Source organism: Phacochoerus africanus, chromosome 2 (genome assembly GCF_016906955.1).
Source record: "Phacochoerus africanus isolate WHEZ1 chromosome 2, ROS_Pafr_v1, whole genome shotgun sequence".
NCBI lineage: Eukaryota > Metazoa > Chordata > Mammalia > Artiodactyla > Suidae > Phacochoerus > Phacochoerus africanus.
In genome coordinates this window covers 189,215,574-189,237,956 of record NC_062545.1, presented here as the reverse complement: position 1 = coordinate 189,237,956, position 22,383 = coordinate 189,215,574, and the positions used below count along the sequence as shown (strand labels likewise).

Genomic DNA, 22,383 nt, shown 5'->3' with positions numbered 1-22,383 from the left:
TATAGGCAAATCATTTTATAGAAACTTCAAACAAAAAGAGCATTTTAAACTAAAGTGATCAACGCATTTTTACTGTGTGGCAGTGCATACATTTTATATAAGGTGTGCCACAGAAACAAAAATAATAAAAGTAACAAAAGTTTGTTGAAAATTGCTTCAGGTGGACTGGGTGGTAGAATGCAAAGGCACAATCCCTTTGTTTTTGCTTTAGATAGTCAGCTCCCCACCATGGCAGTGGAGTTGCTTTTTCCTTTAAGTTCATTTTGACCTTTTAGTTCTTTCCCCCTTCCATCTTTCCTGGCCCAGAAAGCAGGTGTGGGAGGAAATTGGTTTCTTTATGAACTCTCCTCCAGCCACAGCCATCTCAGATTCACTTCCCTCTGACGATCCAGTGCTAGGCTTTGTGTCCTCATGCATACCCTCACCTTACTGTGAAATTTAATTCTGCATTTTCATATACTTGAACCTAATTCATCTTTTTAAAAAGTTTGCATCTGTCTTCCCTCTTAAGGACCCACAACACAGGATGGAAAATGCTTGAAGCCAGGATGGTATGATAGTTTCTTTGGAGTTTTCTAAGGGAGCAGTAAAGTCAATTTCTTTTGTCCTTTCCCCCCCATCTAAGCTTTAGAAATGTGAAATCTGGCAGGGATGTCTTAAACTGGCTCTGGAGGTCAGGTGGATATAATGACCTCTAAGCTGATGAGCTCACACCCCATCCTCACTGCCACCCACCCTTAAGTTTCTGAGATGAAACTTTGATGATTATATTTCAGGAGGCTGTGACTGCAAACTGGGAAGCAAGGAATCATCCTTACAGCTCACTGCCTTGAACCTGGTGGTTCTCTCCCCAAAGCAGGAGTCACACCTGAGGGGAGGAGTTCACTCTAAATAACACAGCTTCAAGGACGTTCTAGACACTGATGGAAGGTCTCTAGACTACCTAAAATTTTCACCCGTCTAGATATTTACAGTTTGAAGGGCTTCCCCTTGATGTTTTTGGCAATAAAGAGAAAATCATTTCTCCTCAGGGCATTTGGAATTGGCAAAATAAACATGCTGTGCGCAGCTGCGGCTCCCGAGCCTTTGATGATTTCACTGGGAGGGATGGAGGGTCTGGTCGGCCAGCGATTGTCCGACTTGGGGACTTGATCTCTTAAAATCTTTATGTCTGAATAATCACTCCAGGTTCCACCTGCTGGGGCCTCAGTTTTCATTTGACTAAAAAACAACACACAAACAAAAAATCAAAACCTCCCCGTCGTCTAGGCAAGTTGAGAGAATTGATGAATGCCTGGAACGCTGGCAGATCAGCAGACCCCAGATGGTGTTGATGCCAAGCATTGACAAAGCCCCGGGGGCGCCCCCGGGTGTCATCTCCCCTGCGACAGTGTGCGCTTCTCACATTAACAGCCCTTGGTTCCGCTTAAGTCTTTCCCACTCCCGCTCCTCCTCCCTGAGCCCTCGAGACTCTCATCTCACCTTCTCTCCTCCTACGCCCTGGACAGAGCATCCTTTCTGTCAGGTGGGGATGGGGGAGGTCTACTCTTCGGGGGGAGGGGCGCAAAAGGGTTAATGAAGAGAGTCCACTGCCAGGTGGGGCCGCCCCCGGCCGCTGTTGGCGTCGGAGGTGAGGGGGCGCTGTCTGGGCATCAGTGCGCGGGGTGGCAGGCGGGAGAGCTGCCAGGCTGACGGAGAGGCCGGCCCGAGTGGGGGCCGCTCTGCCGCCGCCGCCGCTGTGATGCGGAGCCGGTGCTGCGCCGGGCGGTGGAGTCAGAGCCCGGGCGCGGGAGCACGAGCTGCAACATCAGCACCCGCGGCGGCGGCGGCACCTGCGCCAGCTCCCCGGCCCCGCGCTGAGCTCTCCTCTCCGCCGCTCCCGGGGCCGCCGCCCCGAGCTCTCTATGGATGTCAAGGCAGCCCCCAACGGGGTGGCCACCATCGAGGACCGGATCCTGCGGATCACCGGCTACTATGGCTATTACCCGGGTTACTCGAGTCAGAAAAGTAAGACACCGCGGGGGCTGCCTTGCTCCAGGCGCCGGAGCGGGTGGGATGCGGGTAGGCGCGCGGTCCGGACACCTGCAGCCCTGCTTGCTTGGCAAACGCCAATCTTCTGGCAATGTGGCTACTGGGGCGGAAAGTATGTCCTCTGTCCTCGGTGCTGAACCGTGAGACAGCCCGGGTGTCCAGATCATTGGCGCCTAGGAGTTTGCAAACAGTGGCAGCTTTGTGGGCAGAAGCGCAGAGGGGACCGGGTGAGCGCTCCTGACCGCCGTCGGCCGGCTCACCCCCGGCTTATTTACGACTGAGGAGGCTAACATGGCTGTTTACTTAGCGGAAAGTCAGCTCTTGGGGCGGTACTACCCCTAAAGTCCCTACTGGGTGCCAGGCTGCGGGCTGGGCGCTGGGGATGCAGGCTGGATAGGCTCAGGGGTGGGACTGGCGGGGGCGGCCGACCCAGACGTGGGTCCGGGCGCCGCTAGATGAGATCGTTCACTCTGAGCTGTTGAGACGTTGCCAGCGCGGGAATAACTCCTGTTAAAATGTCTTTGGAAGATTCTCCACCCTTGGCAGAGAAAGAACCTGGTCAGGTCTCCGAGTCTCCGGGAGCTTGGGGCCAGGGACCGTGAAAAGATTCGGGGGTGGGGTATGTGAGAGGGGGAGACAAGACCTGGCCACCAGCTCCCGCTGCCCGCCGCACGTCGTGGCTCCCACTGAGCTGTAGCAAGCTGCTCGGTTCGGTTCTGGCTTCCTTACAGCTAAGCGAGGTCCTGCGGTGCGGATGCTTTCTGGTTTCTGGAGCAGTTTTGCTGGGAGGGAGATGAGGTGCGCTCCACCCTGTCCCCCTCCCCCAACACACAAACCCACTGGCTGTATTTGCTGGGATTAGTTTTGCCAGCCACCCAAGTGAAGCGCATTTTTTTCTCTGAACTGGGGGAATAGCTGCGGCTTAATTCTCATGTGGGTGGGATTTCGTGTTTTTTTTTTTTTTTTTTTTTTTTTCTGTATCAATGCATTTCTGTCGCAATAGATGAAGCTTAATTGATGTTTTTGCTTTTATTTTTAACCAGGAGCTTTGGCGGCTTCTAGATGCATTTCTGATTGATATTTTTTTTGAGACATTTGAGATACAATCAACATTACAGTTTTTCTGAAGCAAGTAAACCCTGACATATAGAGGGAAAAAGACTTTTTTTTTTTTCATGCAACTTTCTCCTCCACTATGCTTCTTCCCTATTGAGCTTTCCTTCAAAGGCTGTCCTCACACAGATATTTTCTAGTTTAGTATTTCATTTGACTTCAGGAAAGGCCTGATTTGGGTGGTTTCCATCTAGCTGTTTTTAGCATTAGAGACTTATATTATTCATTTTCCATACAAAAGTAATTACATAGTGTTAGAATTTTCTAGAAAGAAAATAACATGCTGTGGAATGCCGTTTGAAGTCTTTGTACTATAGACTCAAAATTTCTTTTTTTTTTCCATTGGCAAAGGCTTTCTTTTTTAACCCCAGAAACTTAAGTGAAGGCTGTATTATACCATGTGATTACTTAGATTTCACCTTTGAATGTTTAAATTAGGAACGATGGGATTTTTGTTTGCTTAGAGAATGTAGAAGCTGTCTGTTAAGATTATTAGACTTGGGGTAGTATATTATTATAATTTTTATAGCAATGGAGCTTTGCTTAATCAAGACCAAAGCAGAAAATAATGGGAAAGTGACATGATTTTTTCACACTTGCTGAAATAGCTGCACGCATTTCATTTGCCATACAATAACAGGACAGAGAGAGGGAAGAGCAATGGTTAAGACAGCAACTGAAGCTGAAAGGGATAAAGATGCATCTGGCATAGTTATTTGTGATGGGCACTTACTAACTTCAGGCCACAGAGTTCAAGCAGCGAAGGCAGAGAATCTCACAAGGACAGAGAATTATATAGAAGTCGAATAACTTTCAGGATGTTTATGCTTTCAAAGGTAGAGATTGCCATTTTGCAGAGTGAACGCCTAGGAGAAGAGAGAGCTGGACGAGGGCCAGGAAGCTGAGCACCATGAAATAATCCTGCCCTTAATGCAGGCTTCAACTAGTAAACAAACACATTGAAGCAAACCAGTGCAATATGGTCAATTGGTTTAGCTGTTACCAGGAAAGAGCAACAGCTTGGGGGAAGTCTGGAAAGATATATTTAGGAAAAGACTGTGGTGAGGAATATAATATGTGAAGGCAAGGTGACTTTCCCATTTTCTGACTGGCCATGTCTGAGGCCTTAAGGATGAGATGATCTCTTGAGATCTATGCCACAATTACCTTTCTAGAGGTAGGTGGGTACTTGCCACTGAGAATATGCTTTAATGATTAACGTCAGGTTAATGCATCCTGCTGCCACCCCTGCCAATCAGGAAGATAAGTACCTGATAACAAATTCTAGTAGTCAGGCTGATACAAAAAAGAAATATATGTGTACATATACTATGTATGTAAAAAATATGATACAGGAGTTCCCATCACGGCTCAGTGGTTAATGAACCTGACTAACATCCATGAGGACACAGGTTCCATCCCTGGCCTTGCTCAGAGGGTGTAGGTCACAGACATGCTTGGATCCCACATGACTGTGGCTGTGGCCTAGGCCAGCAGCTGTAGCTCTGATTGGACCCCAAGCCTGGGAACATCCTATGCCACCAGTGTGGCCCTAAAAAGACAAAAGACAAAAAAAATGATGTACAGTATATACATACATACATATATATATATATAAACATGTTTATATATAAAATATATATATATATAAGATATACATATAATCATCTCTGTATCTATGTAAATATAGATAGATACAGAGTTCATTAAAGCATTTGTCTCATCTTGTTACTTAGTCTGGTAGGGAAATAGATTCATTCATTCCACAGGTGCTAATTGAGCACCTCTTATGTGCCAGGATTACATCAGTGAACAAAACAGACAAAAGTATTTCCCTTTTTAGAGCTTAAGTTCTAATGGGAAGAGAAGACAAGAAAGAAAGAAAGAGGGAAAGGAAGAAAGAATTTCAAGGTGATGGTTGCTTTAGCAAAAATATCAACAGAGTTAAAAGAATAAAAAACTCTGAGGGAGGTAGCAGTTGTGACACTTTTAAATAGGGTGGTCAAGAAAGGCCTCATTGAGGAGGTCACAACTGAGAAAATACCTGAAGGATGTGAGAGTGATGCCTGTTAAACATTGGGAGGAAGACATTCCAGGCAAAAGGAACAGCCTATGCAGAGCCCTGAGGTGGAATGTGATTGGCTAGTAAGTGAGGAGGCCAGCATGGCTGGAGTGGGGTGAATAATTGAGAGAGTAGTTGATACAAGGGCTCACATGAAGTGAGGCCTCACAGGCCTTTGTATGTCCTTTGGCTCATGCTCTGAATGAAATGGGGAGCCTTTGCAGAGTTTTGACAAAGGAGTGACGTGACTTGACTTACATTTCAAAAGGATCACTCTGAGTGCTCTATTGGGGCAAGTGGAGAAGCAGAGGGACTAGTTAGTATGTCATTGTAATAACATGAGTGGGAGATGATGGTGGCTTGAACCAGAGTGATAGCATTAGGCTTGGTGAGAGGTGGTCAGATTCTTGATGTATTTGAAATTAGAGTCCATAGGATTCTGGATGGTTGGATATGATATCTGCAAGGAAGAAAGGAGTAAAAAACAATCCAATCTTTTTGGATTTGACCAAGTTTGAGTTGCCAGTGGCTAAAGTGTGGCAACCTTCAAGACAGAGAAGTTTAGGGGGTCAAGGAATAAAGATAACATTTTGGAAAGGTTAAATGTAATTGGAGAAATAGAATAATCCTGGAGTTCAGAGGAGGTATCTGATTGGAAATATAAATTAGGGATTTTCCAGCATTTGGATGTTACTTATAGTGTAAAGCTAAAGAGATCTCCAAGGAGTCAGCATATATAGGGAAGAGAAGAGGAGCAAGGACTGAACTCTGGAGCACTCAGACATTCAGAGGGTGGGGAGAAGAGGGTCATGGCCTATCCTGGAAGCCAGAGAAGTATTTCAGAGGGAAGGGATTGGCTGAGTCTAGAGCGGCTTAAATGTCAAGTAAAATGAAGACTGATAACTGACCATGACTTTGGCAACTGGGCATGATTGGCTACCTTGACAAGAGCAGGTGAGGTAGCATAAGATGGATTAGAATGTACTTAAGCAAGAATTAGAGGGAGGAACTGGAAATGTGCGTACAGACAACTCTTCAATGAAGGAGAGCAGAGGAAATGGTTGTAGTGGGATTATGGAAGTTTTTTTAAGATGTTTACAAATGCATGAGAATTATTCCAGAAAGAAGCACCAGTGATGCTGGAGAGAGAGGGTACCAAATCTAGTACACAAAGGAGGGGACATCAATTTAAATAGGAACATGGATATAGGGAGGAGGGTGTGGATGAAGGGTCTGGAAGGCAGATAACTGAGATGGTGGGAGTCTGCTGAGATTCTCTTCTGGTTGCTTTCATTTTCTCCAAATAGAAAGCCAGATCATCAACTGAGAGTGAGGATAGAGGAGGAAGTGGTAGAGGTTGTAGGAGAGAGAAGGTGTGAATAGTTCAACTGGGAGAGCGTGAACAGACTGGGAAAGTACAGTAAAGTTGTCTAGCTGACTTAAAGGGCCCATTTCATTTATTGTCACAAATTTAAAGCAAGATCAGGAAGTTCCTGTCGTGGCACAGTAGTTAACGAATCCGACTAGGAACCATGAGGTTGTGGGTTCGATCCCTGGCCTTGCTCAGTGGGTTAAGGATCTGGCATTGCTGTGGCTGTGGTGTAGGCTGGCGGCTACAGCTCCAATTAAACCCCTAGACTGGGAACCTCTGTATGCCGCAGGAGCAGCCCTAAAAAGACAAAAAGACAAAAAAAAATAAAAATAAAAAATAGAGATCAGTCAGTAGGTTGTTATTCATTGACACAGCAGAGGATGGAGCAAGTGAGGAGAAGGATTTAACCAGAGCTGCCGATTACCCAGGGGATGTAATAAAATAGCAGGGGCAAGGGAGTTGTGCATGTGTGCAAGGAAGGTCTTATTAAAATGATTGACCATAGCATTTAAAGCTGGTGAGTAGTGAAGAGAGGGAATTGAGGTGATTAGGGAGAGTGAAAAGGCGGTAGGGTCAATGGATTGGAGATCTCAGTGGGTTCAAAGGCTAGTGGATGTAAGCTGATCAGAGAGAGTTGTATTGCTCTAAGAAGTCATTCATTCCATAAGCCAAGTCGAAGGAGAAATCCATTTGTATTTTACTGTATTCCACTATCAGTATTTTTGGGGGTGAGCCTTCTTTTTGTGTTTGTGTAAGGAAACATTACATTGATGTGCAGTGAATTAAATTCTAGGGGTTTGGAAATTGATTCTAGTTAAACCTTCCAGCAATTTGGCTCTGAGACCTGGGACCCTTCTCTGTGAACATCAGTTTCCCTGTTGGTAAAAAACAAACAAATAAAAAAACCCAAAAAACCCAAACCAACCAAACAAAACAAGAGGGTAGAAGTCATTGTATAAGAACAGCCATGCAGTTTTTACCAACATGGATGGACCTAGAAATTATCATGCTAAGTGAAGTCAGCCATACAATGAGACACCAACATCAAAAGCTTTCACTGACATGTGGCATCTGAAAAAAGGACAGACTGAACTTCTTTGCAGAACAGATGCTGACTCACAGACATTGAAAAAGTTATGGTCTCCAGAGGAGACAGTTTGGGGGGTGGGGGGATGTGCTTGGGTTATGGGATGGAAATCCTGTGAAATTGGATTGTTATGATCATTATACAACTATAGATTGATAAATTCATTTGAGTAATAAAAAAAAAACCTGTTAAAAAAATAAACAAACAGCCATGCAGTAGATCAGCTTTGATAGCTCTCAAAAAAGCCCCACCCTCCACGGAGGAATCTCACTCAGTAAACTCTAGCATGTTTGCTTTGCCTCTGTTCACCCCATCTTCCATCTCAGAAGGTGGCCAGTTGCCTCTCCTTGTTCTCTACATTTTGTACTGGTTAAGCTTTTTGTTTTTTTCTATAGCCCAACAGCCACCAGATCCTGTGGTTGTTTTCTATCAGTAGCTGCAAATTTACAGTAAAATTTATTCCCCTTGCTTGGATCCCAGCTCTTACCATCCTGTTTCCAAAAAGAGCTCTACCAACTTCGAGCTCTCTGAAATCTGGCTTTGCTATGACTTGGTAGTGCCTGAAGTTCTAGCCTCAGTAGTCTCTTCTCACTTTTCTTCCTGAGTAAGCTTATTTAATTTCATGGCCTCACTATCTTCTGTGTGCCTGTATTTCTAGGTCCACTTTCTCTGAACCTGGACCCATATTTCAAACTTCCTACTAGAATTCTTCCCTGAATGTCCTCCAGGCATGTCATACATAAAACTAAATTTATCATTCTCTCCTTAAAATGTGCCTTTTCCTTCTTATTATGCTTTAGCTTCCAATATCTATATCTAACCAATTTCCCAGAAACCTGGAGTTATCTTTAAACTCTGCCCTTCCTTCTTACTCTGTATTCAGTTAAGTTCTCACCGATTTTACTCCAAATATGTTCTTTCCATCCCTGCTTACTGCCTTAGTTCTTTTCATCATATCTTTCACCTAGTCTCAAATCTTTTTAATCCAGTATACACACCTTCACAACATTTAATTCCCTAGAAGGTAAATCTTCATCTCATATCCCTGATCAAATGCCTGTAATAACTCTTCATTTTCTGTGGAATCAAGTTCAAATTCCTTAGCATGACACAATCTGAGCCCAGCTTACATTGTTCTATTTTAGCCCACATTTCCCCCTCTAATTGCCAAAGTAATGCGTGCTTGAGGCAGAAAATCTGGAAGGCAGAGAAACAAAGAGAGATTAAAATAAAATTACTCATAATTCCACCACCCAGAGGTGATGCATGTTAACATTTTGGCTAACCCTGTCCTTCCAGTCTTTTTTATATCCATAGACACATGCATTTTTTTTTTTTTACTTTGTACTAAACATTTCTCTCTCTGGTATATATATTTGTAATAACTTAAATTTAATTTATGATGCATAGTCTTCCATATATTGAAACACAATGTTGTGGAATTTTTAGTCTAATTTTTCTTTTCAATTTCAGATCCTGCATGGCCTCCACAAACCCTGATCGTAGTCTCTTCAAGCTGCTCCTTGTTTTAATAGCATTATTGTCACCATAGTCTTCTGGTCTTCAGTGCCTTTGTACGCTATGGCCTGAATGGTGTCCTTTCCCCACATCTCCTTCTTCACGCTGTGGAAAGCTCCTATTTATCTTTAAAGGCTGAGTTAAAAAGTCCTCTGTAAAGCTTCCTGATTGCCCCAGGCTGGGTTAATCCTCCCTCTGGGCTCCAGTAATTCTGTGTGCTCACCTCTGCCCCAGCATTTAGCATGCTATTTTGGGCTGTTTACTTTTCACAAGACTGTCTCACCCATAGAACTTGGGGAGTGCAGAGACGTTTTATTTATTTTTATCTTAGGCAAAGTGAAAGTGTACTGGAGGACATTCTGGGTGCTCAATAAAGTTCATTGTACTAATAAATGAATGGTTATCGCTTCTGTTGAAGAAGTTGGAGACAATTATTTTCACATAGAAAAAGAGTACATGGTGGTAGTGATTGGAGGGAAAGGAAAAATTCATCAGCTATGAATGGATCAAAAAGATGTGCCTATTCAGAGAATGAGAATTCACCAAATGGTATGTCATGATCACTTTACCTGTGTAATTGTAACTTTTGCATTTCATCCTTATTGCCTTTATAATGTTTTCTATACTTGAATGGGGAAAAGTCACTTTTTAAAATGCAGAGTAGACTAAGGTTATTAGAATTATAAGAAAGAAAATGTGGTCACCCCACCCCGAGTGAAGTAGTTACTATTAGTCTTCATGGTAAAATAATAATATATTAGTTAAGCTCTCTAAGTGGAGTAGATTATAAAATTGTGTCATACTAGTGAAATGAATGCAAAAAGTATTTCTCCCACTTCATATTCTCTTTATACCTTGATAATAAGCTCTTCATATATGATAAGTAGTGTTTTGAAAACAGTTATAATTATCATGGGTATGTAGTAAGAAGTTCTGTAACATTGTTTTAAACTATAGCTTATAAGGGATATGTTGGTATTGAGAGCTATTGTATATGTTATTGATGTCACATAATATGGTGGTTTTTACAAAGTTGATTCTGATACGTATTTTTTAATTTAATATGTAAATTTACATGTAAACTCAATATTTGTATTATAAAATACTACTCCTAATAGCTAACATGTGGGTGTAACATTGGTTCACAAATGGTTTAGAAAGCCTGTCTAAGACCTGTTTGAGGCCATAAGGGGTCTAATGGAAAGACCTGCTCTGCTACTTACTAGCTTTTTACACTTGCATAAGTAACTTCACCTCTTAGATCAACAGCTTTGTTCTTGTTAAGTGGAAATAGTAATAGCTGTGTCACAGGTCATTGGGAGGTTTATGTAAGATAACGTGTGTAGGATGTCTGACACAATGCCCAGTCCAATGTAGGGGAGCTGTTATGATCATGAAGAAAACCAGTAGAATAGGCTTCCTGATTTCAAAAAGCCTTGCTCACTTTTATCTTGTAAATAAATGGTTTACCATTTACTTTTTTTTCCTATTAAGGATTGTACTTTGAATTGTTATTGAAAATGGTGCTAACAGCAATGCTAATCTACACATTATCCAAGTTCCCAATGGTTTTTTATTTTTGGCTGTTGCCTTCTACTTACCCATTTCTGGCTTACCTGGATCACCCCTGGGGATAGTTTAAAAGGGGCTGGAGCCAGGAGTTCCCTTCATACTCAGTGGTTAACGATCCTGACTAGGATCCATGAGGATGCAGGTTTAATCCCTGGCCTCACTCAGTGCGTTAAGGATCCCATGTTGCATGGCTGTGGAGTAGGCTGGCAGCTGCAGCTCCGATTCAACCCTTAGCCTGGGAACTTCCATATGTCTCAGGTGTGGCCCTAAAAAAAAAATAGTAAAAATGTAGAATGGGCTGGAGCCATTTGTGATGAGGTTATTCTCAAAGGGCTAATCCAAAAGAGAGGAGACAGGAGTTCCCTGGTGGCTCAGCAGGTTAAGGATCCAGCATTGCTACTGCTGTGTCTTGGGTTCCTGCTGTGGAGCGGGTTGGATTCCTAAATCCCTGGCCTGGGAAGTTCCACATGCTTAGTTGACAGGTGACAGGATGTGTCTGCCTGTCTGGAGATACAGATACCCAGATGTCAAAATAGAGAGGAGTACAGGGGTTAGGGGTGGGAGTGGAGGAGGAAAAGGGTGGAATCCCAGCTGAAGTTGGGTAGCATGGGGTGGGGTGGGGTCATCTAGGATATGGAGGGCAAATAGGTGGAGAAGAAGTGAAGGCTGAGGATTAATTTGGGACCAGTCTGTTGGAAGTTTCTTTGTTTCTTTTACATATGGAGTCTTAAAGAGGCAGTTGCTTTTTGGGCTATTTAAATAGTGGCAAACATTACAGATAGGGAATTTTATGTTCTACTTTAGAAAATATGTCATTATTTTATAAGTATTTGCATAGTCTTTGAAGTTATAATTCTATTATGTTTTATAATATTTAACTGCTTAAAGACAGAGGAATATTAGAGAAAAAGAAAAATAATCCTGTCACTCTAACATGACTACTATTATTTTGGTTGGCTTCTTTCCAATCTTCCTGGTGCATATACTGCTTCACTTCTTGATTTACTGACAAATATAAAGTATAGTGTAGTCATAATTCTGATATAGACAATTTTGTGCACTGCTTCTTTCCCACTTGACATTTTAGGATAAGCATTTTTCATTTTGTTGCATTTGTCTGCTTGAAGAGGCTGGAATTAAATTCTCTTTCAGAGATCTTGGCTTAAAGAATTTGGGCAAACCGGTTCTCAGTTCTTTGAGACTAAATGAAATGGAGAGACCTGGAGGGTTGGTGAGGGCTTGTTTAGTTTCTAGTCACAGGATTCCATTTGAACTGTCTTAAGCCAAAATGGAAGTGATTGAAAGGGTACTGGGAGTATTCCGTGCATTTTAAGGGCAGAGGTGAGGTGGTATAAACTAGTGTCAGGTCCTGGAGTGTTGTGGGAAAAATAGGAAGTCCTCTTTTTCTGCCTTTCAACTCTTTTTCTGGCACACGCTCTCCATTCTTGTCTCTTGCTGAAGGCTGGCTTTCTCTACTCCTTGTCCAAATGGTTGAAAATAGCCTCTGCAAGCAGTTCTAGTGTTTACACGTGTTCTATTCAAGAGAGCAGAAAGATTGAGCAAGAATCTCTTACTTTTGAATCCAGATTTTGGGGGAAAAAGACTCTTAAGCCCAGTGTGGGTCAAGGGCACACTCTGATTGATCTTGTTGACTGTGGTGGTCTGGGGCAGGGTCAAGTAGTGCAATCACAGCTGCTAGAGGCTTTCTCCTATAACCCTAATGAATGTAAGGCAAGAGGTAGTTTCCAGAGAAAAGGAGTGATTTCTGGACAGTCTGCTTGATAGCTATTTGGTTCATAGAGCTGTGCATAAAAAGTTTTTCATATTAAATCATAGGCTTCAATCAAGATCCTTTTCTTTCTTCTGGTTCTAAGAGTCCTTAGCATGTATCTAGATGGCTTTTAGTGAGGATATAGATGGTGTGTGCTTACAAACTGAGACAATCCAAGTGTTTGTTTAGTGTATAGGCCCATAAGGAGTTCTGTTTACATGTACTCACCCGGCATTGCAGACTACTTATTAAATTTTATTGAAGTGCTGCTGGTTACTTCAAATTTGGAAGACATGCTTCTTTTGCAAGGTCAGAAAGGGCAACAAACCTATTCCTTCATACTTGAGGTATAGTTATTGAGGATGACACTTAACATTGTATATTTCAAGCAGGGATCGAAAATTACATTATTCTGCAGTCTGGGATTTTCTGTATTTAGTTGTGGGCTAATGCTGAGATGGCACTAGTGAGGGTCCATAATGGCTTTACAGTCCTGAAAACCAGACATACTAAGAATTTTTTATCTTTTGTGAAAGCCAAGATTCCTAAGAGTGTTAGAACCTGCAGGTTTTCGTCGCTGATGCCTTGCTCCAGGTTCCTGTGACTTTGGTATCTATCCTGTGTTTTTGTTCACACTCACATTTAATCTAGGCATTCTGGAGAAAATATCCAGATCTGGTAGCTGGGAACCATTTGGAGCATCATCTTCCCTGTTGGAGTTATGGTGGCAGATGCTAAAGAAGCAATATGCACATCTAGAATGAATTATCATTTCCCGGGGCATTTCAGACACATATATTTAAAGGTTGAGTGCATTTTCTTTCTTCTTAATTGAAAAAAATCTGTGAGCACCTGAAGTGGGAACTTTTTGTCTTGCCCCTTTCTAGTCTATATCCACGTAGCAGTCATCATGCTCTTTGAAAAGCATTATTTGGATCATGCCATTCCTCTAGTTAGTCTTTAGTGGCTTCTCATATTTCTCTGGAAGACTATAAAACCCTAATCCCACCCTATGTGGTCCTATGTGGTTGGGTTCTTCTGCTGGCGCCACTCTTCCACAACCTCGTGATGCTCTGGTCCTGCTGGCACATTCTCCAGGTCCTTTCCTTCTTCCAGACTGATGAGCAAAACTCCTCTCTCCATGGTGCTGCTACCTGGCTGGCTCTTTGCCATGCCTCAGGCCTCATATTAAGGCCTCAGGGAGGCCTTTCCAGCTTTGCTCCTCTCTGATCTTATGTGCTTTTCCTTTATAGAACTTACTGCAAACTGCAGTTAAAATTTATGTTGCTTCTTGTGACTGCTTAATGTCTTTCCTGCCCACTACTCTCTCAGCTCCCTAAGGGAAGGGATGGATCTGTTTTGTTCAGCACTGTGTACCCATTACACAGACCAGCGCCTGTGCACTCCAAAATATCTGCTGAGTGATTACATCTTGTTAAAAATTTAGAGTAGACTTAAAAAAAAAACCCAACATTTTACTTGGAATGGTTTTAGACTTACAGAAAAGTTGCAAAGATGATTCATAAAGTTCCAATATACCTGTCACCCAGTTTCTCCTATTATTATCAATTTATATTAATAGTGGTATTTGTCAGAACCGAGAAACCAATACTGGCACATCACCATTAATTAAACCCTAGGCTTTATTTGGACTTCACTAGTTTTCCCATTAAAGTTCTCCTTCTGTTCCAGAATCCAGACCCATGTACTGCATTGCGCTTAGTTGTCATCTCTTAAATAAGCTTTTAATGCAATGAATTTGAAAAGAGATAATTTCAATTTTATAGGAACTTTCTCACCAGGTTTTTAAGGATTTGGATCAGATCACATCTGAAAACTTAATTACTGGTTTTTAAGGCAACATTGGATTAAATTCATGTTAGAAATGACCTATGATTTGACATAGTAATTACATATTCTCTCAGAAGACTACTCTATAGTGTTGAAATGTAGTTTTTAGTGTTTCTTTTTAGCATTTGGAGGGACATAGAAATCTTTGAAAATCTAAATGAAACTATAAATAACCCCCACCCTGTGTACAAATACATCAAACATTTTCATGCAGTTCATTTTATTATGCTAGATACTTATTACTTTACAGGGACAGGCTATAAAAATGGTAATTCCAGGGAGTTCCCGTCATGGCTCAGTGGTTAATGAATCCAACTAGGAACCACGAGGTTGCAGGTTCGATCCCTGGCCTTGCTCAGTGTGTTAAGGATCTGGCATTGCTGTGGCTGTGGTGTAGGTTGCAGATGCAGCTCAGATCCCGCGTTGCTGTGGCTCTGGCATAGGCTGGCAGCTACAGCTCTGATTAGACCCCTAGCCTGGGAACCTCCATATGCCGCAGGAGCGGCCCAAGAAATGGCAAAAAGACCAAAAAAAAAAAAGGTAATTCCAATGAATTGTATCTGTTTTTTCTGTTTTATGAGAATGTGTGAAAAATTTAATGGTAATATCTGGAAAACTGAAATAATTAAAATCTGTTCACTAAAATGAAAGTGAATTTCAGTTTTATTCAAAAATTTATTTTAGTGAGAAATCTTTTATAGTTTGGATTAGATAAGAAGCTGAAATTTTAGAGTGGTCTTAGGAATGGAAATACACAGCTCATCTTTGCTATCAAGTTGACTGCAACTTAATTAAAGTATTAACACTTTCTAAATACTCCAACTCACAAGTTTACAAGGGAGCAAATGAAATTAGAGATCCCATACTTATTTGGAAGGAAGAGGTGGGTTTGTATCAATAAACAACAGACTTCTTGGAGACTCTTCAAGTTGAATTAGTGTCACATCATTTCATTTGTACTCAAGTCCCAGAGATCATCTTTGAGGCACCATCCATCCAAGATCAGCAAAGAAAGAATGATGAATCTGGAGTTCCCTTCATAGCTCAGTGGTTAATGAGCCTGATAGGATCATGAGGATGCAGATTCAATCCCTGGCCTTGCTCAGTGGGTTAAGGATCCGGCATTGCCATGAGCTGTGGTGTAGGCTGAAGGTGTGGCTCAGATCCCGTGTTGCTGTGGCTATGGTGAACGGAGCAGCTACAGCTCTGATTTGACCCCCAGCCTGGGAACCTCCATATGCTGCAGGTGCAGCACCCCCCCTAAAAAAAAGAAAGAATGATGAATCTCTATTTCAATTTTAAGATTGTTTAAGCAGAATTAGCCTTGAAATATATCTTGCTGTGTATGTACTTCCAGATTGTCTGCATAGCTATTTTATTTTTATTTGACTTTTTTTTGTTTTTATCTTTCTGATTTGAAATATAGTCTATTTACCATGTGTAAATTTCTGCTGTACAACAAAGTGATTCAGTTATACATATATACACTATTTAAAAAAAAACACTTTCCATTGTGGTTTATCACAGAATAATGAATATATTTCCCTGTGCTATACAGTAGGAACTTATTGTTTATCCATTCTATATATAATAGTTTGCATCTGCTAACCCCAAACTCCCATTAAATCACATTCCCAATCCTTCCCCCTCAGCAAACACAAGTCTGTTCTCTATAGACATCTTATGACATGTTAACCTGGATCCTTATTTTCCTGAGGAGCTCTGTTTTTAAAAGACCTTGTGGTTTTCAGCTAAATTATAATAGTGACTTTAAGGCTTTCAATGAAATATTGTATCATGTTTATATCTATAAAGTAAGCTAAGTGAAGAATCAACTTCTCCTTATGAACAACTAAAGGTGGGTTTCACTTTTCTCTCAAAGATGATACAAATGTCCTCCCAGATGTCATTCAAAGATTTCAAGTCAAGATTTCTGAAAAGATATTAGCTTCCAAGTAGTCAAACAGAGCTCCACCTGCTCTCCCCGGCTCTGAAGCAACCACTTTCAAGGCAATAGAAAAAGTTTCTTCTTGGATGACTGGAAATATTCTAGATGTACTACATGAAGCAAGTTACATGGCTCTGCCAAGCTACTTTCATCACCAAAGCAGCACAACCTAATTTCCTCCCCATGTGCAGTGTGACATTGCAAACTTTCATGTTTTCCCAACAGCTCCCAGAAGAGGTGTTCTGCTTAGATGACATTCATATATATGTGATAACAAATCAGGATTTGGGAGCATTGTGGTATGTGGAGTTATTTGCTAAAGGGGAATAGCATAGCTGTTAGTATCTCCAATGCTTACATTAAAAATATGGCAAAAGAGCAAGTTTTGGAAGAGGACATGTTTTGATAAAAGCATAGCTTCCATTTTTATCCCCTGCTGTAGACCACAATCTAGTTTATTCTTTTCCAAGGCACACTGGTTCCCAAGGTCTCCTCAGGATGAATTTGGCAGCAAGTAAAGAAAAATCAGCTGATACTGGCTTAAGCATTGAGGAAATTTATTCTTTCCTAGCAGGAAGTTGAGAGATGGGGTGGCTGAATTAATGGCTTGCGCTGGAATGAAGTACCCAGATTCTAATCTTTTCTTTCCTATTTTCCCTCTCTTTATCTGTGTGCTATAATTTGTATGATCTTAACTTTATTTTCAAACTCCTCTATGAAGTTTTTCACTTAAAGTTTCATTTGAATGTATAATAGCTCTCTTGTTTTTCTAATATTTCTTTTTAAAAATATGGCATCTTGTTTTATATTCCCTGAAGATATTACTCAGTGTTTTTTTTTCTTTTTGAAGTTTTCTTCTCTTGAATGGGCCATTTTCTCCAAGTTGCTTTTTAAAAATTTTTATATTATTGTTAGCCAGCATTTTTGGATGTTTTGTGATTTGTGTATCTGCATATATTCTGGAGTGGAGGATTCCAAAACTATTTGGGAGCTGTGAGAATGATTGAGGAGGTCAGGAACTATGAAAAGTCATACCTCACTTTCAAGCTAACAAGTTAGACTCCTACATTTTCATGGATGCTACCAAAAGACATGAGATTCCTGGGTCAGATACAAAGGACATTATCATGCTCACGATAATTCTCCTTGCTCCAAAAGTTTCACAGGGACAATACAGAGCAAGCAAGGTGGGTCCTTACTATGTAGTAAATGAATCATAGCCGAGAATTCCAGAGTTTAGGAAGTTCCAATTATTTATAATGATCTACAAGCAAACCTACCGAATCTTTGCTCCAGAGTGAGATATTAGCAAAAAAAACCCTACCTTCTGTTTTACAGGGAAACAGACTTTTCACTATTCAGGGTCTTGGAAAGGGGGTCCAGGACAAAGAGGAGTTGAGAGCATTGTGGCATGTGGAGTTATTTGCTAAAATCCTGCACAAGATGTTCAGAAATGCAAGAGAAACCCAGGGAGAATCATCTCCCAACTGAGACTTGTCTATTATGACTTTACTGTCAAGTAGCTGAGCTGTTTCCTTGGGAACCTTCAGTTTCATTTTGGTAAGATTTGTTCCTTTGGATTGTAGGTTTTTCTAATCTCCTGATGGCTGCCAGCATTCTGGGAACTACGTAGGAAGGAAGTCTGGGCATCTAAATGAGCAATGTGCATAGGTTCACCTAATTCTTCCTTGATTTGGGTACCCTGGTCTTCAACCAGGCCCAGGGGCTCAGTAGACTTATGTTTGGGCCTCTCCAGAGAATAAGGCTCTGGCCTTTGCCAGAGTGAAAGGAGGAGGTACAGTCAAATGCGGTGTGGAATGAGGATGGGGATTAAGAAGTCATGAGGCTTCTTAAACAGACTTAACCAAAGCTGTTGATGCTAGCCTCACTGTCACCCCTCTTAACTTAGTAGCTGGTACATTTGGAACATTTTGTGTTGTAAATTGGACTAATATCCATTTTTTTTCTACCCTCAATTTTAGTTTCAGTTTCCTCAAGCCTGACAAGTCGTTTGCTACTTTCCAGCTTTTAAAACTTTGTTATGATTTGATTTCCTGACTTTTTTGGATTTATGCCTTTAAAAAAATTCACTTTTTGTCATTTTAGTGGAATTTCCTGAACAAACATACACGTGTGTATTCATTCAGTTTGCTGTCTTTATCAGAAAGAATTATTGTACTTTCTATTCTTTGAAAGCTTCCAACTTACACTGGACCTACTGTAAACCACAATAAATACCATATTCATAGTGGCAGAGCACATTATCTTTACTTCCTCCCAGTGGGAAGCTATTTTAAGATGTCATAACATGGGGCAGATAATATTGTGCATTATCTGTTTTTTAATGTGAGTGCTGGTTCTGAGGATGTGTTTACTTGATGAAAATATCAAACTGTGAACTTAAAAGCAACATAAAATAATTACTTTTGTGTGTTTCCGGTTCACTAACCCCTAATGCATCCCTTCATCTCTTGAAGTATGAGAAAAGTGGTTCTCAAATACTTTGCTGCATATTTGAATCACCTGCAAGTTCTTAAAAAAAAAAAATCCCAATGCCAAGGAAGGCTTCATTCCATCCCAATTAGAGTCTCTGGGATGGAGACCTAGACATCAGTACTTTTTAAAGTCCCCCCCTGTAGACTCCCATGAACAGCCAATGCTGTGGACACAGGTTTAGGGTAATGCTTCTTCAACTGTCTTTGGTGAAGAATCAGTTTGTGTTCTTTAATTCCCCACTCATCACAGATCAAAAATGTTTGCAAAATCAATAAAGATGAAAGAAGAGGAAAAACAATCCTGCACTGAACTGTCACAATGTCAACTTTCTGTAAAGTTTTCTCAATTCTATTTTTTTTTTTTTTTAGTGACTGAAATCTCTAAAGGACAAATGGAGTTGCACTCCCAGGGGACTGCCTATTGTGTTTGTAGGACTTGGGGAGAGGGAGTGAGCTGTCATCACCTGCTACCTCTGGACACTGGGCCCCATAGTCCTAGAAATTTACCCACATGGAAGGGATCCCATTAAGTTTATGAAGCATGGGATGGAGAATCAAGTTTGGAATTGCTAGGACCTTCATCCAAAGGAGTTCAGACTGTTTTCCAATGAGGATGTCTTATCCCCTTCCCATTGGGAGATTATTCTGATGGTGATGTAATTGAATTCTAGTTGAAACAGATTTTCTGATTACCATGGTCCAAGACATCTCTGATTTTTTTTTCTTTCTAAATATTGTGCTTGTTAGAGAACCAAAGGCCACACCCAATGTTAATTCCACTCTCAGTCTCTTGTGTGGTCTTTGATGAGGCTGTCTTCAATGTCTAATGTACTTGTGTATAGAGGTCTGTCTTAAAGATCTGTGTTATACTTTATGTAAAGCTTGTGAATGTAAAACTGCTAGCACATAGAATATCTGGCACATGGAAAACTTATTAGAGAAGAAAACCAGGAATGGGAATCTCAGCCTGTGCCCTACCTTAGGAAGGAGTGAGTTATCCTGTGGCTTTTTTTTTAATGGCCACACCCAGAATATATGGACGTTCCTGGGCCAGGAAGCCACACCTGTGGCAACGCAGGATCCTCAACCCCACTGTGCCAGGCCAGGGATTAAACCTGTGTCCCAGAGTGCCAGAGATACCACCAATCCCATTGTGCCATGGAGGGAATTCCTGGGCTATGAATTCTGAATCATGCTAATACTGCTATGTGATAGCCATCTCACATTTTTACACTGTACGAGGTAATTACATATATGATTTCATGAAAGTTCACAGTCTCTTAGTGAAGTGGGTGTTATTATTGCTGGGTTACAGATGAGGAAGCTGAGGCTCCTGAGAGGCTACCCTACTCAAGGGCATAGCTATCAGGTTCGGGGTTAGAGTTTGAACCCGGATCTGCTGCTTCCCAAATCCATACTCCCTACTAGAGAGAGTAACAGGAAGTCAAAACTGTAAAGTGCAGATCATCCAGTGCTCCATCCCCTCCACCTCCTCCTGAAATCATGGAAGAGATGATAAAATACATTTTTAGCAGTGTCCTTAACTCACAAAGCACAGCTTTGGTAAAAAGATTATCCTCAGGACCCAAAAGAGACTTCTCCCTTCTCCTTTCCTTCAAGTCTAAATTTTATCTTGAATGGATTCTGTGCTTGAAGGCTTTTTTTTCTTCCTTTTTTTTTTTTTTTTGTCTTTTTAGGGCCCAGCCTGAGGCATATGGAGGTTCCCAGGCTAGGGGTCTAATCAGAGCTGTAGCTGCCAGCCTACACCAGAGACACAGCAACATGGAATCCAAGCCACGTCTGTGGCCTACACCACAGCTCATGGCAACACTGGATCCTTAACCCACTGAGCAAGGCCAGGGATCGAACCTGCAACCTCATGGTTCCTAGTTGGATTCGTTAACCACTGAGCCACGACGGGAACTCCTTTTCTTTTCTTTTTAGGGCTGCACCTGAGGTACTTGGAAGTTCCCAGGCTAGGAGTCAAATTGGAGCTGCAGCTGCCGGCCTACACCACAGCTACAGTAACACCAGATCTGAGCTGCGTCTGTGACCTACACCACATCTCAGAGCAACGCTGGATCCTTAACCTGCTGAGTGAAGCCTGGGATCCAATCTGTATCCTCGTGGATACTAGTTGGGTTCATTACCACTGAGCCACATCGGGAACTCCTTGAAGGCTTTTTTTTTTTTTTTTTTTTTTGGAAAGAAGAGAAGGGATTAAATAAAATGGCTTTGAGAGGAGTCACCTTTGTGGCTCAGCAGAATCCCAACTAGTATTCATGAGGGTGTGGGTTTGATCCCTGCCCTTGCTCAGTAGGTTAACAATCCGGCATTGCCGTGAGCTGTGGTTTAGGTCACAGGGATGGCTCAGATCTGGTGTTGCTGTGGCTATGGTATAGGCCAGCAGCTACAAGCTCTGATTTGACCCCTAGCCTGGAAACTTCCATATGCCATGAATGCAACCTTAAAAAGATAGCTTCGAGAATCAGGGTGTGTGTGTATGTGTGTGTGTGTGTGTGTGTGTGTGTGTATACATGCTCATGTGTAAGAGAGAGAGAGACACATAGACACCTCTCCTAAGATGCAATTGGTATCTGGAAACTTAGCCTTTTCTAGGGAAGTAGGAATGGCAGTGGAGAGACTAGAGGAGGTGGCCTCCCTCTTGAGCTGGGTGTTTTAAGCTCCTGGTTTCCTCATCTTCTGGTCACACTGGGGAAACTCTGCTTCCGGAAGTCAGATTCTCTCCTTAGGATGGATTCTCGATTTCCTGCATCCACAAATTAAAAGGAAATAAGCCTACTAAGGTGGTGGAAGAAGAAGATGTTGTCTCTTCCTGTGGCAAAGTATGAGTCATTTGTGCCTGGCATGGTCCCTGAGAATAGTATTGGTAGAACCTTGTTTTGTTTTGTTGTTTTTTGGCCTCCTGCCGCATGTGGAAATTTCCAGGCCAGGGATCAAACCCTTGCCACAACATCAACCCGAGCCACAGCAGTGACAGTGCCAAATCCTTAAACCCTTGAGCCACAAGGGAAATCCTAGTTTTTGTGGCATTTTAACTGTATATCATCCTTAGCTGTCAATACTTTCTCTAATCTCTGATGAAATTTCTCTAGTTGTAACCTAAATCATTGGAATGTTTATACTGGTGTTGCTGTTGTCCTTTTCAGAGAATGGGCTCTAATATTGCCTTAATAGTGACTCAGTGGGTCTTATGATCTCATCTTCTGTTGTTCATGTTACTAGGCTTCTACAGGTTTCAATGCACACCTCTCCCAGTGGCCTTGGAAATGCATTTGTGGTTGTAATGATGCCTCTTTCCAGCAGGGATTTGAGCATCACTGGATTCCATCCTATTGTCGGTAAACCATGCTTGTCTCTAATATTTCTGCATGAATGTCTTTAGATGGGCCTTTCCAAGGATCTCTGCTATAGCATTAATAAGACATGAGTAGATTTTTTAACATATTAAATTACTTGTGTTTATGCTTAATGGGTAACTATTTACTTTTTAAGATGATATCCCTACTTATTCCTATCTTCAGTAAGAGTTGAACATAAAG

At 41.6% G+C, this 22,383-nt stretch overlaps 2 protein-coding genes across 2 annotated transcripts in view; both read left to right on the top strand.

The window, feature by feature from the left end:
• Positions 1-1,647: 1,647 nt before the first annotated feature.
• SLC35F4 (solute carrier family 35 member F4) overlaps positions 1,648-22,383 on the top strand; it is a 269,518-nt gene continuing 248,782 nt past the window's right edge. The window contains exon 1 of the mRNA XM_047769505.1: positions 1,648-2,007. Within this exon, the coding sequence (XP_047625461.1) occupies positions 1,905-2,007 (103 nt within the window). The 5' untranslated portion in view covers positions 1,648-1,904. The remainder of the gene's footprint in view (positions 2,008-22,383) is intronic.
• The window catches only part of LOC125121448 (40S ribosomal protein S7-like), a 148,392-nt gene continuing 128,555 nt past the window's right edge, over positions 2,547-22,383 (top strand). Inside the window, exon 1 of the mRNA XM_047769666.1 lies at positions 2,547-2,594. Coding sequence (XP_047625622.1) covers positions 2,547-2,594 — 48 coding nt within the window. The remainder of the gene's footprint in view (positions 2,595-22,383) is intronic.